This window comes from Schistocerca piceifrons, chromosome X (assembly GCF_021461385.2).
Source record: "Schistocerca piceifrons isolate TAMUIC-IGC-003096 chromosome X, iqSchPice1.1, whole genome shotgun sequence".
In the NCBI taxonomy this organism is placed as follows: Eukaryota; Metazoa; Arthropoda; class Insecta; order Orthoptera; family Acrididae; genus Schistocerca; species Schistocerca piceifrons.
This window is the reverse complement of record NC_060149.1, coordinates 511,589,578-511,605,480: the sequence shown is the minus strand read 5'-3', so window position 1 is coordinate 511,605,480 and position 15,903 is coordinate 511,589,578. Positions and strand designations below refer to the sequence as shown.

At 38.2% G+C, this 15,903-nt stretch overlaps 1 protein-coding gene across 1 annotated transcript in view; it reads right to left on the bottom strand.

Moving 5' to 3' along the window:
* Positions 1-15,903, bottom strand: part of LOC124721976 (pancreatic triacylglycerol lipase-like) — a 451,439-nt gene that overhangs the window by 42,781 nt on the left and 392,755 nt on the right. The window contains exons 7-9 of the mRNA XM_047247144.1: positions 11,696-11,921; positions 9,954-10,198; positions 7,711-7,849 (exon numbers count right to left, since the gene is read on the bottom strand). Coding sequence (XP_047103100.1) covers positions 7,711-7,849; positions 9,954-10,198; positions 11,696-11,921 — 610 coding nt within the window. The remainder of the gene's footprint in view (positions 1-7,710; positions 7,850-9,953; positions 10,199-11,695; positions 11,922-15,903) is intronic.

Here is a 15,903-nt window from a genome sequence, read left to right as displayed (position 1 = left end):
GCAATATGTGTGATATATAATGACGATATAGCAGTTAAAGTTGATCAAGGTTGATTAAAATAGAGACCTTAAAAACCAATCGTATAACTGTGAAAGTCGAGGTCGGTGGAAGTTTCAGTGACAGAAATGTACAACCAAGTACTTTGGAGTAGATTTCAATCCAATATGACAGTGTTCAACATATTCCAAGTATGAAAGGTTATCTAAAATTTTTAATAACATTACAGACCTCGTGAATCCTTGAAAGGGTTTCAGGAAGAGCAAACCGACTGAAACAGCAGTTTATGACTTTTAAGGCAAGTCTTAAATGTTATAGCCAAGATAAATGAAAATATGAGCTCTTTCTCAACTCATCTAGAGCCTCTGACCTCATCACTAATTACCTGCTGCTTAAGAATTATACAGATATGACATCTGTGGAATAACCTAGAACTGGTTTCAGCTTTGTCTTTCTGTCACGCACAAGGTGGTAGAATAATGTTACAAAAATAGACATTAATTTTCAGGGCATAGGAAATTTAGCTATGCAGTACTTCAAAGCTCTGGGTTAGGCCCATTTTTGTTCTTGAATTTTATATAAGATTTACCACAGCACTTGTCAGTGGTTTGATTGAAAATGGTATTAACCATTTATTAAATGATTCGATGAAGCTGATTTACAACAATGATCTCTATGATGACAAGAAGAAGAAATGTCATTTAGTGTCAGTTGTATGGTGGTAAAAACATTAAACAACCAAGTTCATAATTATGAAACATGAAGTAGGAATGATTTTCTAAGACAGCAAGTTTCTATGTCAGAAAAGTGTGATAACATCAATCTAAGGTAACATTCACTGCATTGACTGCAGAAATACAATCATTAAACATGAGGTTAATTTAAGAAAGAGTTTCTATCATCAAATAGTTTCTACAGTATTGTGGACCAAAATAAATTATTCGCATTGACAAAGGTCTGCCACTTTCTTAAAGGATCTCTATGCTGTGTTTACTGCGTCTTTCATATGAAAAAATTTCTACTACTTCTTCATTGATTTAATTGTTTCAGTGACGTTAGGCAACCAGAAACCTGTCAAAATAAGCATGGCAAAGAAGAATAATGATTTTGTAAGTGAAGTTGAGTGTATGAGATGGTCAGAGTCAGTTCAAGGCCATACAGGACCTGCAACACTGACCAACTAATGGCACTAATTCAGAAACATTTATTCACATTTTTTAAATGTGTCAGTTTATTTCCATAATATGTGCAGACAACATACAGGGTGAGTTACCTAACGTTACCACTGGATATATTTCGTAAACCACATCAAATACTGATGAACCGATTCCACAGACCGAACGTGAGGAGAGGGGCTAGTGTAATTGTTTAATACAAACTATACAAAAATGCACAGAAGTATGTTTTTTAACACAAACCTACATTTTTTTAAAATGGAACCACGTAAGTTTTGTTAGCACATCTGAACATATAAACAAATACGTAATCAGTGCCGTTTGTTGCATTGTAAAATGTTAATTATATCTGGAGATATTGCAACCTAAAGTTGACGCTTGAAACCTCCGATGTTCAGTTGCATGTTGTAACAAACACAGACCACGGTCGGCGAGCAGCATCTGCAGGGACATGTTTACGATGACGACCGTGTTTACAAGTGTGGCTGTAGTGCACTGTTGTGGTTTGGTCTAGATGTCGCAGTGTCCGCATGTAGCGCTTGCTGCTATTGTTATTCTGCATTCACCTCCGCACGCAGACCAACTGTAGTACACCGTGTTACCAGACGTCTGTGATAGCGTAGTGTTGTAGGAACTGTGACCATGATGTATTCGAACTCAGAAAAGGTGGAGATGATACTCATCTATGGCGAGTGTCGACGAAATGCAGCTGAAGCCTGCAGGGTGTATGCAGAACGGTACCCAGACAAAGAGCATCCAACGTGCTGCACATTGCAAAACATCTACCGCCAACTGTATGCAACAGGTATGGTCGTAGCACGCAAACGGGTCTGTAACAGGCCCGTCACAGGAGAAGCGGGTGCAGTTGGTGTGTTAGCTGCTGTTGCCATGAACCCACACATGAGTACACGGGACATTGTGAGAGCTGGTGGACTGAGTCAAAGTAATGTCATGCGCATACTGCATCGTCACCGCTTTCACCCGTTTCATGTGTCGCTACATCAGCAATTACATGGTGATGACTTTAATCATCGAGTGCAATTTTGTCAATGGGCATTAACAGAGAATGCGTTTCAGTTCTACCTGTTTACCGATGAAGGGGGTTTCACAAACCACGGGGCAGTGAATCTACGGAACATGCATTACTGGTCCGTGGACAATCCTCGCTGGCTCAGACAGGTAGAGCGACAGCAACCATGGACTGTAAATGTATGGTGCGGAATCATTGGCGACCACCTCCTTGGTCCTCACTTCATTGCAGGGGCCCAAACAGCTGCAACATACATCACATTTCTACAGAATGATCTGCCAACGTTGCTCAAAAATGTCCCACTGGAAACGCGGCGACGTATGTGGTATCAGCATGACGGTGCACCTGCACATTCCCCAATTAACACTAGGCTGACGCTTGACAGGATGTTCGATGGGCATTTCATAGGACGTCGAGGACGCATAAATTGGCCAGCCCATTCTCCTGATCTTACACCTCTGGACTTCTTTCTGTGGGGTACGTTAAAGGAGAATGTGTACCGTGATGTGCCTACAACCCCAGAGGATATGAAACAACATATTGTGGCAGGCTGCGGCGACATTACACCAGATGTACTGCGGCATGTACGACATTCATTACGCCAGAGATTGCAATTGTGTGCAGCAAATGATGGCCACCACATTGAACATCTATTGGCCTGACATGCCGGGACACACTCTATTCCACTCCGTAATTGAAAATGGAAACCATTTGTGTACGTGTACCTCACCCCTCGTGGTAATGTACATGTGCGTCAGTGAAAAAGACCAATAAAAAGGTGTTAGCATGTGGACGTAATGTGCTGTTCCAGTCTCTTCTGTACCTAAGGTCCATCACTGTTCCCTTTGGATCCCTACGTAATTCGGTGCTCTCCGATACACACGATCGAACAGTGGAGGAGTGGTACTCAAGCATCAATTTTAGGTTACAATATCTCCGGATGTAATTAACATTTTACAATGCAACCAATGGCACTGATTACATATTTGTTTATATGTTCAGATGTGCTAACAAAACTAATGGGGTTCCATTTAAAAAAAACATAGGTTTGTGTTAAAAAACATACTTCCGTGCATTTTTTTATGGTTTGTATTAACCAATTACACTAGCCCCTCCCTTACGTTCGGTCTGCGGAATTGATTCGTCAGTATTTGATGTGGTTTACGAAATATGTCCAGCGGTAATGTTAGGTGACTCACCCTGTATAACAAAATTTTATTTTACTAATTTAATCACTAACAGATGCTAAATGGTATTTTGTTTTTTTCTGAGATGCTAAGCACTTTGGTTTCTGAACCTTTGCCTGATTAGCATAACCTACAATAATCAAGACAATATCACCACCAATCAAAAGCAACTTTTATTAGTTTCATACACATAATGAAGCAAAACCAGTCTTTAGATAGGTAATTTGTTAAATGTTTTGTGTCCCTTCCCAATAAGAAAATTGTTAACCCAATGAGATGGCTCTGCACTTAAGTGTTATGACTATCAGATCATCATGATAAGTACTGTCTCAGTTCAGCCTCAGGTCGTTCAGAGTAGGTTCTCCTGGTCAGCCTCAATTGATTTTCAGGCACTTACTCCTGCTTATCTAGGCATTGAGGCCTGAATACATATTTCCACCTCATGTTTTTCACAAACAGTATTAAGACAATATGGAAAAACAAATTTAAGATAGAATACTGTTTGTGCACACATTTAAACAATTGTACATCCACTTATAGATGTTACCATTGGTCATCCTGTTTAGACAAAACAACACAGAGAAGGACATTAATAGGAGAAAAAAGGAGAAAGGAATATTGTGGATTATCCATCACCGCAGTTTGTATCAAGTGTCTCAGTGCCCTAATAAAAATTTAGCCATCGTCCGCCTTAAAAATTTTAGACCTCTGGATGGAACAATATATTGTAATGCCCTCCATAGGACTTTGCCACACAGTTAACTATCGCAAACCATTGGTTATAAAACCCCGATCTATGTTGAACTTAGCACTTAGCACAGTGATGTATCTAAATGTGTTAAACTTTAAAAAAATGGATGATTTTTTTTTTTAATGTAATGAAACATGGAAGGCAAACAAGCTGTAAGTGCACTCAGACTGAACGTAAAGTTAGTGAAGAAACAAAAAACAGGGTTGCAAAAGCAGCACTAAGTGCACACTTAATTCAAATGAATTGCTTTCAGATTTTAGGAGTATTTGTCTTGTCCATTTGGTTTGCTTAGCAACCTATGCTTTTAAGTGTGATGAAAGATTTATTAACTAAAAATATAAAGTAAACAATCCCCACTGAAAATATTTAGGCTTAAGTTCGTAATAATGCACAGCAGACCAGAGTGGAACAGAACATGTAAATAAAACACTTCTTTTACAATTCTGAATATGTAACCTGTGATTTAGTAAATTAAAATTATGATGAATGTATTCAAACATTTGAAAATACAAATGATTTTACAACAATGAACTATTGCTTCCAGTGTTTTAAAAATATACAACACTCATACACATGCAATACTAAACAGTATTATTATTTTCAATTCAAAATGGCTTATTTTCCTCTTAAAAATGGGCAAAGCATTTGTGGGGCCTGCAGTATGTGGTATGTGAATGAATTGCCTCTGATAATAGAAGATTTTCATTGAATTTATGATACACATATCTGCTTCCACATACTATTAGCTCTTTCTTTCTGCCAAATTGTAGAAAATGGCTTTTCTACATCTTTGAACAAATGATCCAAGGATAATAATAACGTGGAGGCCCGGGAAAAGAATAGGCCTCCAGTATGCTCTGCCAGTCATAAAAGGCGACGAAAAGAACAAACCACTAATAGGGCTAACCCCCCTTTTAGTGTGATTAGTTGGTTTGGGACAGAACTAAAGAAGCCTCGGACAAGCGCCGTCATGGTCAGGGACGACGCTTGAACCCTATGCCCGCCCACAATGGTAATGACACTGCTAGCCAACTGGAAAATGATTTAAATCCAAATAGAGGTGTTTTGCAGGATATGCTTCCTGCAACCACTCTAGAAGGAAAACCAAGACAGAGGATGAGATGGTCAGATGAAGTTAACCGACACCTCATGTTCTGTTATTACCAAGCAACAAACTTAGGAACAAACACAACTGGATACAGATCACAAGTATACACAACATTTATTACCAGATACCCAGAATTAAAGTTTTTAACAGAACAATGACTAGCTGATCAGATCCGTGTAATAATAAAAAATAACAGGATACCCTAGTCAGAATTAGAAAACATCAAACAACAAGTACAACAAATACTAGAACAAAATAATGTGCAATCAGAAGAAGAAGAAAATACAGTAATGGACTCAAACATCTCAGAGCAAACAAACAAAGAACAACACGCGCCAATTAAACAATCAGAGGAAAACGAAATCTTAAGACAGCCACCAGAACAAGCACAAATACAACATGAAGTGACACACATGTTAGATATAGAAGAAAAATTTCAGCTGACATATATAGAATACAAAGACACAAATACAGACATTAGAGCATTCTTGCATAGACCACCAAATAACCCACAAGTCGAAACAACAATAAAAACGTTATTTCTGGTCAAAAATGGAAAGTGACACGGACCTTGATCAAGCATGACTTCCTTTTAACTGTACGGTATATGTTATATTGCATTTAGTAACTTTTGGGTAATTGAACATGTATCAATAATGACGGATTTCTGTAGTTGTATATATAAGTTTGGAGGTAGCTGTATTGCATTGATGTACTGGTGGATATGGTGTGGTATGACTCCTGTAGTTGATAGTATAATTGGTATAATGTCAACTTTATCCTGATGCCACATGTCCTTGACTTCCTCAGCTAGTTGGATGTATTTTTTTAATTTTTTCTCCTGTTTTCTTCTGTATATTTGTTGTATTGGGTATGGATATTTCGATTAGTTGTGTTAATTTCTTCTTTTTATTGGTGAGTATGATGTCAGGTTTGTTATGTGGTGTTGTTTTATCTGTTATAATGGTTCTGTTCCAGTATAATTTGTATTCATCATTCTCCAGTACATTTTGTGGTGCATACTTGTATGTGGGAACGTGTAGTTTTATTAGTTTATGTTGTATGGCAAGTTGTTGATGTATTATTTTTGCTACATTGTCATGTCTTCTGGGGTATTTTGTATTTGCTAGTATTGTACATCCACTTGTGATGTGATCTACTGTTTCTATTTGTAGTTTGCAAAGTCTGCATTTATCTGTTGTGGTATTGGGATCTTTAATAATATGCTTGCTGTAATATCTGGTGTTTATTGTTTGATCCTGTATTGCAATCATGAATCCTTCCATCTCACTGTATATATTGCCTTTTCTTAGCCATGTGTTGGATGCGTCTTGATCTGTGTGTGGCTGTGTTAGATGATACGGGTGCTTGCCATGTAGTGTTTTCTTTTTCCAATTTACTTTCTTCGTATCTGTTATTATTATTATTATTATTAACTTACTGGTAGTGAAACCTATATCCTCAAACAAAAAGATATGATGTAATTCCAGTCCAGCAATCTGTTCAGTGGTTAACAACAAGCTCTGCACATCTGCCAAGGTTTAGTTGACTAACTGAATTTGATTACTGCCATCTGATAAGTTAATGCATAGACTAACATTGTGATTGAAGAATGTGTACCCACAGCATTTGGTTTCACACTATAAACAGGTAACTCATGTGGTAGCAATTGTCCATGACTGTTTTAAATTACCCCATGCACCAAACAAAAACATGTAAATATTAAACACGCAGTAGTGGAAAACAGTGGCTACACAATATAACTGAGGCATTTGAAATTTTTTGGCATAGTATTTGGCATAGTGGCATTGCCGACAGTTTTAGTAAGTTCTTTAATTGTCGTCCAATTACAAATAGAATATTGAAGTTTAATGACAGCTAATTTTAATGCAGTCTACAGAGTTTGTGCCAGACAGGTATGTCTCTCTGTTAATGCACATATTGACTAGTATCACATCTCTAAAGGATTTTTTTCCATAACTGGATCTATAATTAACCCTTTCATTCACTTACCAAGTTTTAATGATGGATGTATGTTTCAGGCCAATCACACAATATGTACAGATTATAGAAGATACTGATTATAGACTATGCTCATGACTTCACTGTTGCAATACTACATAGATGTTCAGCTTGTATATGACTCAGATTACTGAGAGTGCTTTGTTAAAGGAAATAGTCAGTCAATTCTTTGAGTAATCCTTCATTTATTTTGACTCCATACAAGTCATATATGCTCTTAGGCTGAAGATTCACACATTGAAACACTACATATGAACTGTGACAATCCATTAAATAATTGGGCACAAAAATTTGGGAGCTTACCCTCAAAAACAAAATGATAATCAACACTAGTGTTAAATTCTGAATAAGAAATAAATAGAGGTACATAATGAATCACAAAACAACAGTCTGGAAGTCGGGTACAGTAAAAAAATCACTGTGAAAACTCTTTACTTACGACAGTATGGATACTCCTTTCCAGTGGTGACAAAGTATTTACTTCCTGGTGAAATAACTGCATTTGGTAATTGCTCATCAGCTCGAAGGCCCATTATGGCACAGCTGCTTGAATTGTCATGGCATGAGAAACACTGCCCCTGAAAACATTGACAATAATGTCTCATAGAACTCACTAGCAAAAACTAGATGTATCTATTGCAGTCTACCTTTTTCTGACAGGACAGATAGTATGCAGTGCTTTTTCATTATGTTAAGTCAGAAGAAAGCTCAAACATGTCTCAAGGGAAATATCTGTAGGAAAATCCTCAGAACTTCTTGCAGTAAAAAATTTGTAACGAAAATGTAGGGTACATGCAATAACACTGAAAAATTGAGTTTTCATATGTACACTGTGTGATCAAAAGTATCTGGGCACCTTCAAAAACATTCATTTTTCATATTAGGTGCATTGTGCTGCCACCTACTGCCATGTACTCCATATCAGCGACCTCAGTAGTCAGACTACGTCAGAGCAGAATGGGGAGCTCCATTGAACTCTCAGACTTTGAACGTGGTCAGATGATTGGGTGTCACTTGTGTCATAAATCAGTACGTGAGATTTCCACACTCCTAAACATTCCTAGGTCCACTGTTTCCGATGCGACAGTGAAGTGGAAACATGAAGAGATATGTACAGCACAAAATCATACAGGTTGACCTTTTCTGTTGACTTACAGAGACTGCTGACAGTTGAAGAGGGTTGTAATCTGTAATAGGCAGACATCTATCCAGACCATCACACAAGAATTCCAAACTGCGTCAGGAGAAAACTTGGATTTCATGGTTGAGCAGCTACTCATAAGCCACACATCATGCCGGTAAATGCCAAACAACGCCTTGCTTGGTGTAAAGAGCATAAACATTGGACGATTGAATCGTGGAAAAACATTGTGTGGAGTGACAAATCATGGCACACAATGTGGTGATCCAATGTCAGGGCGAGGGTATGAAAAATGCCAAGTGAACGTCATTGCCAGCATGTGTAGTGCCAACATCTTTCAACATGATTGAGCACTTGTTCATAACGCACAGTCTGTGGCAGAGTGGTTATGCAACAATAACATCCCTGTAATGGACTGGCCTGCACAGAGTCCTAACCTGAACCCTATAGAACACCTTTGGGATGTTTCGGAACACCAGCTTCATGCCAGGCCTCACCAACCGACATCGATACCTCTCCTCAGTGCAGCACTCTGTGAAGAATGGGCTGCCATTCCCCAAGAAGCCTTACACCACCTGACTGAACACATGCCTGTGAGAGTGGAAGCTGTCATCAAGGCTAAGGGTGAACCTGAATTCCAGCATTACCGATGGAGTGCACCACGAACTTGTAAATCATTTTCAGCCAGATGTGCAGGTACTTTTGATCACATACTGTATATGGGTAACAATCACAAACTATAAACTTTTTACTGTTTTCTCAAACAAAAATAAGTAAACAACAATAATTCAGAAGTACCAAAGTGCATATAAAATTTTAATATCTGTTGTATGAGAGGTTGGGTTGGTAACTTAAAAAGCAATTATTTTTATGTCATAGAATGCTTTCTAATTATAAGAATACTGGATGTATGCATTTTTTTATTACCTTTTTTACCTGTTGATTTAATTTAGTCACTCGGAAATACATGCATATTATATTGAAACAAAACAATGAATCACTGTGGAAACAGGGTGCATAGGGAAATCAAAGTCATAGAGCAACAAAACATGTCAATAAAAGTTAAAGAAAATGGAAATTCCATATTTAAACTAAACATGACTGAATCAGATATCACATGAATGCAAACAGCACTGCCCTAAACAAACCCTAACAAAATAATTATGTAAAAACTATGTAACCTTAATAGAAGATAAAGCCCAGTAAATGAGTGGAAAAACTAAAGTGAATCCAGGAAGTCAAATATTAAAAGTTTCATTCTTAAGTGTTTGTAAAGCCCCATTCATGCATCATTCTGCTACGGGTAATATTTTATCCCATTCTCTTTCCTACTTACTACTGGCCAGCTGAGCTGTCACATTCACTATGCACTGCAGTCACATTTACATGAATTTTACTGTCACACAGAGAAATTACCAAAATGTCATACAATTCTTTATATGGTTAGAGAAGAAAAAAATGACTTTCTCACAAAAGTACCATTTTTAGCAATAGTCTAACATACATCATCAAGGATTTGTCAGAAAATGATTGACACATACCTGTAAAAACTTTTGGTATGAGTCACACCTGTGGGCAATATATGGACATTCACCATTGATAGAATCTGTGAAGAGTTTTATCGCTCGTATGTGATTACAGGCAACTAATACCCGGCTTGCTTCCTCCAGACCTTCCTTAATTAGTGTAAGAGGCAAAGGAGTTTCTGTAAGGTCACAGCCAGGTTGCTCCTTTCCATTATTTGGGTAGAAATCAATATGGCCACATGGTTGGCTCATGCCGTAGCCTGAAAAACAATTTTTTAGATGAATCACACTCTCAGCCTTACATTTTAAATAAAACTAATCTATAAGTACATATACTGCCATTAAGGAATGCTAATCAATTAGAAATTATATATATTTGTCCGTTGTATTGTCAAAATGATAGAGGTAAACCCTTCACAATTTGTACAACTTCAACACTTTTAGTAAGACATTCTAGTAACCTCCAATGCAAGTCAAGGTACTTGCAACCATTTTGGGGTGGTCTGCTCTGGCTGTTACCTGGTGTTGTTACTTGCCCTCAAGGTGCTCAGTTGATTTATTATCATGGTACAGGGCCAAATGTCTTACTTCATTCAACGTTGAAAATTGGTGTCTCCTGCTCTTTGCTATTAGCAGCACTGCACTGTCAAAACTGTTTTATCACATCTCAAGTTGCTTCCTTAGCAGAGAACTGTCTGATATATTTTGGCACTCAGACTTCCAAGAACTGAATCCAGGACTAAACTATAAAAATCAGGCACAAATCATAATGCTCATCTCTCATCTTTCATAGTGGGAACAATGTACAATGTAAGTAATGTTCAATTGAAATTTACCTGGACTATATACATAAACTAAGAACACCACAATGCTTCACCTCCCATTACAGTGTTTTTCCACTAATCTATGGTTCACAGGTGATCTGTTCCACATCACTCCAGTCAGCACCAGTCATTTAGTTTCATGATAACTGCTGTTTATGTGGCACAGCTTGCCCACTGTATCCAAAGGAAAACACCTTTAAGATAATGATACAGTTATGACATCACTTCTAAATATCAATCCAAACTTTGGTAGTATGGTCACAATAGTTTGACTGGATCCAGTCAAGCTTCGAACTGCAGATCAGGCCCAATAGTCACTCATGACAGTATAGCTGTGTGTGTGTGTGTGTGTGTGTGTGTGTGTGTGTGTGTGTGTGTGTGTGTGTAGGGCCTGTTAGCTCTGACAAAGGGTTCATCTGAAACCAGCAACATTCTTGTGCTTGTCTATGTACCTGTTGATGACTCACTGCCTCAACTATATATTAAGTTGTTATTTTTACTCATTACATTATATGTGAGTGATAAGTGTGCTTCAAATGTAGTGTCACCGACAGACAGACAGACAGACAGAGAGAGAGAGAGACCAGGTGCCAGCACACAGCATACTCCATTCTAGTAACTCCAGTACTCCAGTGAGGGATTGCAGAGCAGGGCAGGATTACTCAGTGCAATGACACACACATTCTGGCTATCAGAAACTGTGGTACAACATTATCTCTTACTCCTGCCACCAATTATTGGGAATGAGAAGTTTTGAAGTCTGAAAGAAACTAACATTTTTAGTACTTCACAAGTGCATACAATGGTTATTTTCTGTCAGTAGACAGGATAGTTTCCTCAAGACACCTCTGGTCCCATAGAAGTTCTTACAATATTTTGCATGCATTCAGTATGAAAGATAAAATGTATAATATTAAATAAAAATGAACACACCTAACAAGAATATAGATTTTCCATCAGTGTGTATAACATCAACAAATTTTGCATCACTTGGATCAAGGCGTACAAATGTAGGCAATCCCTGGAAATAAGGCTCTGCAGGGTCAAGGCCAGTGATGCGACCTAGGCCATTAATCCTCTCTCCTGCATAACCAGCTGTGTGTGCACCCAAGCTGTGGCCAATCATATGCACATCTCCAGGATCAAGGCCAAAGTTTGCCTAAAAAATAAAGAAATAATAATATTTTAGGTACAACACAATTCCAGCAGACTTACAAAAATATTGGGAGTGTATAAAATCTATGGGACAGAAAGTGGAGATACTGAAGAATTGAAAGAAAGGTGTAGTACATTAGAAATTGGCAGACTGGCTATCACTTTCCTGCCAAGCTTGCAGGAATATTTGCAGGTGAGGTAACTTAATTGCACATGATTAATGGTACTTTTTAAATACAGGGTGTGGGCCACACATTAGATCTTCAAAGAGGTTTGGGTCACCTGAGAGGGGACACAAAGTAAGATTTGGGAGGAACAGAAGAGCCATACAAGCTGCTGCTTTATATGATTTATGGAAATTATAGAAAAACTGAACCTTGACTGTTGGATGGGGATTTGAACCTCTGTCCTCCCAAATATGAGTCAAGTGTCTTACCAATGACCTGACTCTGTTGCTCTGTTGCTAAACAGAAGACAGGCACCATGCCCTTTCTGACATCTCTTGCCAACCAAATGGCAGTCAGCTGCCATTGCATCAGGTGTGTGTGTGTGTGTGTGTGTGTGTGTGTGTGTGTGTGTGTGTGAGAGAGAGAGAGAGAGAGAGAGAGAGAGAGAGGGGAGAGTGTGCATGCACACATTTTAAACATGAGTTATAACGCTCATCACCTTGTTTAAATGCTCATCATCTACAACTCAACACATTCACTACATTGTGGCATTGTGAGTGGTTCTCTTTCTTCATACTAACATTTTTAATCTACATAACATTCTCCATTATCACATTACTACTTAAAATAACACAAACAACAGCTATGAATCAATTTCATGCCATAGAAATGTGAATGTAAGCTAATTTCTCTTTGATGCTATATTATGAGGAATCAAGACTTCATCTGCCTGCAGGCATTGAAATAAATCAATGGTGAAGGCTGAAAATTTTTGCCAGACTGAGACTCTAAGGCGGATGCTCTGTTTCTCTAGAATGATTGTCTTAACTGCAAAAGCCATCTGGACACACTTCCCAACCAACCCAAATTCTCAGTCTGTCATTTTCAAGTAGTGACCCCATCCATTAGCCCCATTGCATGTAGCATTCGCTAAGTGCTGCAAGGGTTCAAGAGACATAGTTTACTGGCACAAAAAGTACCTAGAGCTATCCTCACTCGTATTTATACAGATATGTGGTGTCCATTTTGTCAGATATGTCAGAAATGCCGAATAGAACAGACACCACCGGTGGTACAGTGGCCATAAAGAAACTATATTATGAGTAATCAAGACTTCAGGTACCTACAGCCACTAAAATAAATTGATTGTGAAGGCTGAAAATTTGTGACAGGCTAGTACTCTCTGATGGTTATGATATCTGTGTTTAACAGTGTCTGTATCTTCACAATGTCCTTCAGACATGCATGCATATCTGAAGTAACAGACACTGTCACCACCAATTACAGTTGTGGTAAATATTATGAAATAGAATTGCATATTGCAATTATACATTGGTGTCAGCTTTTTGTGACACATGAAAATTTGTGATCAACCAGAAGAAGAACTTGGATTTCTCACCTTAACCACTTCAGCTATCCAAGTTCGTCTCCTGGATCAATCCAAACTTCTATTACTCACTTAGCCACAATGCTAATTCTCACACAATTCTTGATTCCCACACGGGGATGCAAATATTATAACACCACTTTAGCCCATCAAGGCATGGATTAATTATTGATGGTTACAATGTCTGAAGGACATTTTATTATGAAGATACAGACACTGTATAAACACAGACACTGTAATCATCAATGATGTATCCATGCCTCAACAGAATAAAATGACAATACAATATTTGTCTCCCACACAAATTGTGAGAGACTAAGTGTTGTGACTATGTGAAATATGGCACTCTGGATCAGTCCTGGAGGTGTGCTCAGATAGCCAAAGTGGTTAAGGTGACCGCTCCCAATAAGTGGGAAATCCAGATTTGACTTCTGGTCTGGCACAAATTTTTATGTGTCACAAACAGCTGACATTAATGTATAGTTGGAATATGCAAAACTATTTCCTAATGAGTTCTCTTTCACCATGTCAAAGTGGTAGTGTCATAGACAAGATTGTATTTACTTACAGAACCTATGGGTATACAATTTAGCAGGATACTTGTCTTCTTACAACAAAATTCTCCAGTTCAAGATGGAATAAATGGAAACAATTTTAATTAAAGTGTGTAAGGTACGCTGCCAACAATACATTACATGGGGTCTGGGGCCTTAAAAGTTAATGGTTCTTCAGATCAGTAATATCAACTACAACAATTCCACACCATGACATTCTTACTCACCGTGCAAGTTCTCTTGTCTACAATGCCACATCTATCACATATTCTGAACATATCATCAGTAGATTACATTGATTGTGATATAGGAACAGCATTCAATAAGTAAAGCAACACACTTTATGGGTCTCGGTATGAACAGTCATCCTTTGTTTGCACGGATAAAAGAACAGAAGAAGATCTTTGGTTTCCACTAACAGAATTATGCCAAAAGATAATTTTTCTGAAGCATTTAGACTATACAGTGCTCACAATTTGACCACTAGAGTACAGTGAACCTGTCTAAATAATAATTTTAGTAATCTTTGGATATACAGAGGTGTCGTTATATGCAATCTCTGTGAAGAAGGTAGTGGAACTAACTTGGCCTACGAGCTACATAACATACGGTCAGCCAGATGAGTCTTTAAGCTTCTGATCAGTAATATACCTATAGAGAGATTGCAAAGTGACCCACCCTGTGATAGTAACATTTCAACATGTGACAATGTTCAACAAAAACTTGTCATGGCCAACCTTGTAATGCATGAGCAGTTCTGCACAGCTGGTCGTTTGTTGGTCTTTATGGTCTTCCGTTAGGCAGTCAGGAACCCAGTGGGCACAGCCCTTTTGAGTACCCCAGCCGGTGGATGTGTATGTCAGTACTGCCAACAGAGATGTCCAGTTGTGCAGCAATGTGTTTGACTGTGGTCTGTTGATCACCTCAAACGAGAGTGTCCACACGTTCCAACACTGCAGGAATCACAGCCAGCACGTTTGCACAACCTTGTTGCAATTATGACAGATGCTTCACCTAATGATTCACCACACTTTTGTTCACTTCGAGGTCCTTGTAGGCATTCTGCAAGTGCCTATTAATACCTGTGATACTCTTGTTTCTGCAAAAATAAATGCAATGACAGCTCTCTGCTTGGAATGCACTTCTGTTACAGATGCCATTTTGAGGCCTATGTATAGCACAGCCACCTATTGGATAAATCATAAAACTATAGGGGCTGAAGATGGTATAGTTCATGATGTCCCAAGACAAATTCTGCATTATTTCAACAGAAATTGGCCAACAAAAAATGTGATTCATTACTTATTGAAACCCCCTCATATGTGGACCATTATGTGATCTTCGAATTATGTGGGAACATGCTGAAACATAGCTAGTGTGATTCAGCAGTGAAATCTTAATATTTTTCTCATTATAATGTTATACTAATAAATTTGAACCTTTTAATATTTCCATGTGAGAACTTGAAATGTTTGACTGTACTCTACCACGTCACTTGCCAGTTTCAGCATTATAGTTTTACTACCTTATTTTTTAAATTGAGTAACTTAATTAGAGTGTCCAAAATACTTGTTGAGAACAAATGTGAAACCTTCTACACTTTAAACAATGGAAAATCCAGAAAGGAATAATAACAATATGAAAAGGATAGATTGCTGCTCACCACATACAGGGACACTGAGTGGCAGGCAGGCACACTGAGTGCCTGAGATGAAAGTAGCCGTGTGTGTGTGTGTGTGTGTGTGTGTGTGTGTGTGTGTGTGTGTGTGTGGGCGTGGGTGTGCTTTGTTTTGTCTATGCCCGATGCAGCTAATAATACCTAAAAGTCTTTCTTCCTTGTGCCACAAACTCAAGTATCCTAGACAACCCATTGTAGCT